The sequence below is a fragment of the Haliaeetus leucocephalus genome, unplaced genomic scaffold (genome assembly GCF_000737465.1).
Source record: "Haliaeetus leucocephalus isolate CR32 unplaced genomic scaffold, Haliaeetus_leucocephalus-4.0 Scaffold51, whole genome shotgun sequence".
NCBI lineage: Eukaryota > Metazoa > Chordata > Aves > Accipitriformes > Accipitridae > Haliaeetus > Haliaeetus leucocephalus.
This window is the reverse complement of record NW_010972487.1, coordinates 3003967-3006550: the sequence shown is the minus strand read 5'-3', so window position 1 is coordinate 3006550 and position 2584 is coordinate 3003967. Positions and strand designations below refer to the sequence as shown.

The 2584-nt window shown below is 46.4% G+C and overlaps 1 protein-coding gene across 1 annotated transcript in view; it reads left to right on the top strand.

Annotated features, from left to right (window-relative positions):
* The first annotated feature begins 228 nt into the window (after positions 1–228).
* Positions 229–2584, top strand: part of FGFRL1 (fibroblast growth factor receptor-like 1) — a 183881-nt gene continuing 181525 nt past the window's right edge. The window contains exon 1 of the mRNA XM_010577951.1: positions 229–275. Within this exon, the coding sequence (XP_010576253.1) occupies positions 229–275 (47 nt within the window). The remainder of the gene's footprint in view (positions 276–2584) is intronic.

The window sequence follows — 2584 nt, the reverse complement described above, 5'->3', positions numbered from 1 at the left end:
GGTCCTGCAAGGCTCTGTTGCCAACCCAAGTGGCTTGGATGGCCTCAGCCCCGCCAGGGTGCCGGGTGTGATGGGGAAATTGAACCGCGTGGCTACCACCTGCGGTTTGAAAAAATCATTGAAGCAGGTTAGGAACTCCAGCGCGGAGGTGTTGTGCCTCCCGAATCATCTGTGGGGGAAAAGAAAAGGCAAAGCGATCAAGATGGAAGGGAGAAAACGGGGGGAAAAATGGAGTTCTGTGTTGATGGAGGTGAGCAGCTCCTGGGAGAAAAGAGGTAAGAAAGCTGGAAAAAGTCCAGGTCGTGGTTTCGGAGACATGAGGAAAGTCGTTCTGGGGATGGATGTTCACTAGACCATCACAGCTATGTAAAATCTGAAAAGCCACAGTCTGGAAACAGGACTTTGGGGATAACTGGGATACAAATGAACTGTTAGGCTGCTTCTCAGGCCATGGGGAGACGCGTACTACGTTGCTTAGCATTCGGGTTTGTTTGTCAGCTCCGGAAAGCTGTTTTCCCACAGCCTTGTCTCAGGACTGTGGGGTGCAGGAGCAAACTGGGGCTGTTGACTTTCAGACTACTCAATCATCCTGCAAATTACAGCCAGCCCAGGAAAAACACAGCTCTGCATGTTTCCTTATTTAGGTAGAAGTGTTGGGAAAACAGCATGAGATTTTATTTCTGATAAACTAGGAGCTGTTTCAGGAATATTAATTATTTTTGTTGTATCAATGTTTTACATTTATTCCTCCACTGCTGTAATGGGAATGAGATGGATGAAGTCTACAGCATGGTTCCAGACTGTCTTTCAGGCACTCCCAAGGCCCTGCAAAAAAATAATAATTGTGCAGACATTTTGGAGTCAGTAGGGGTTGTTTTCTGGTTATTTTAGCCTGGGGTATGGAAGCTATGGGCTCTGTTCCCTGCCCCATGTAATCCCTTTGCAACATCACTTGGAATCAGACTCTTAAAAGGTTTCTGGATGCCTAAAGACAGAGGCTTAAGGGGGATCTGAAGGTGTTCAAGCACCTGGATGCATTTCAACATCTTGTGTACCATCTCTGTAATTCTCCAGCTCCCAGAACTTCCCACTGGTGACAGGCTGCAGGGGCACTTTGCTGCTTTATAGGTGTATTAGGAGGAGAAACGCCCACAGCCTTGGAGATATTGGAGGCAACAAGGCACACGTGGGATTTTTTAGTAAGGAAGTGAGGATGGAAGAAGTGGATCCATCAGCGGATGTTTTTCTTCTGTGTCCAACCTGAGCTGGACGCTTGGTGCTGGTCTTGGGCACAGCCTGGGTTGGAATAAGGTCTCTTCTTCCAGACCGGAGCTGATTCGGGCCCAGGTAGAATTCACCCGTGTCTCTAGGCAGGCTGTGATCAGAAAGCCATGGTGCAGCTGGGAACTAAACCTCGGTCTTAGTGCATGACCCAGAAAAACAAGACGATGAGTAGGAGCTCTTCGGTCGGGTCCCTCTAACCTGGTGGGAAACCCTCCCATGACGGGCAGGCGTCCCACATCTGAGCCAGAACTGAGGCTGCGTTGGACTTCAGTCTGCACGGGAACAGAAGGTCGTGTAATACTTTTGGGGCTGGATCACCTGGATGGTGATGTCCTTGGGCCAAAGACCTTGACTCCATTGTGGCGAAATGGCTGGGAAACATTCCAAAGAGGTGTTTTACATATCATCCCTCTGATGTAGCGTGCAGTTGAGCTCTCATTCTGGTGCAAGTTGGAGTGATTTTATTGGAGTCCATGGCATGAATACGACCATGTAGGTCAAGTCCTGAAGGTTTGCCTCAGTCAACACTGTCTTTGAAGTCAATGAGGCTGAAGTTACTGCCTGATAGGAGGAGTAGTCCATCTGGGATTTCTCAGATGAATGAACTTTAATAATAAAAATGATGATATAAATATGTAAAATGTAAAACCAGTATTGTCAGCTGCTTTGTTTGTTTCTGGTTCAGGGGCTTTATATGTTTAGTCTTGAATGTTTTTCACTTTGATTTTGTGTATCAAGATTTAATGCTGTCAGGAACCACTGGGTAAAAATATGTAGTAGTAATAATAATAATAGAGGGTGTGATTTTATAATCCTAACAAAATGGATGAGATGGGTGTTCAGACGACTTCTTGGCTTGGGTTTAGGGGTTCTCCTGGTGCCTATCACATTGAATTAGTATTGAGACAGCTTCATTTTCAAGGAGGCCTCTGTGCTGGAGCATATCAAATAAGAGATCTAATAAACAATAACATCAACGGTAACAATGTTTCTCCCCAGATATAAAAGCATAGCTACTGAGGCAGCTGTTTTTCTTGCCGTTTGTTTAGTCTGTTTGGTGAATTCTGCCGGGTTGATTTTTATCCCGTGCAGAGGGTAATTTGCTGTAAGAGCAAAGGCATCAGCCCAGTCCCGTTTGAAAGTAAATAATAAATAACTGTAACAGTTAATCTACGGAGCGGACCTCTCCACAGTTTATTTTCCAGTCGGTTGAGTTTAGTTCAGTCCAGTCCCTTTCTGGCACACCTCGCACCCAAACCGAGAGACCAAGACCGGCGGAGCCGACCCCAGCCTCTCCCTC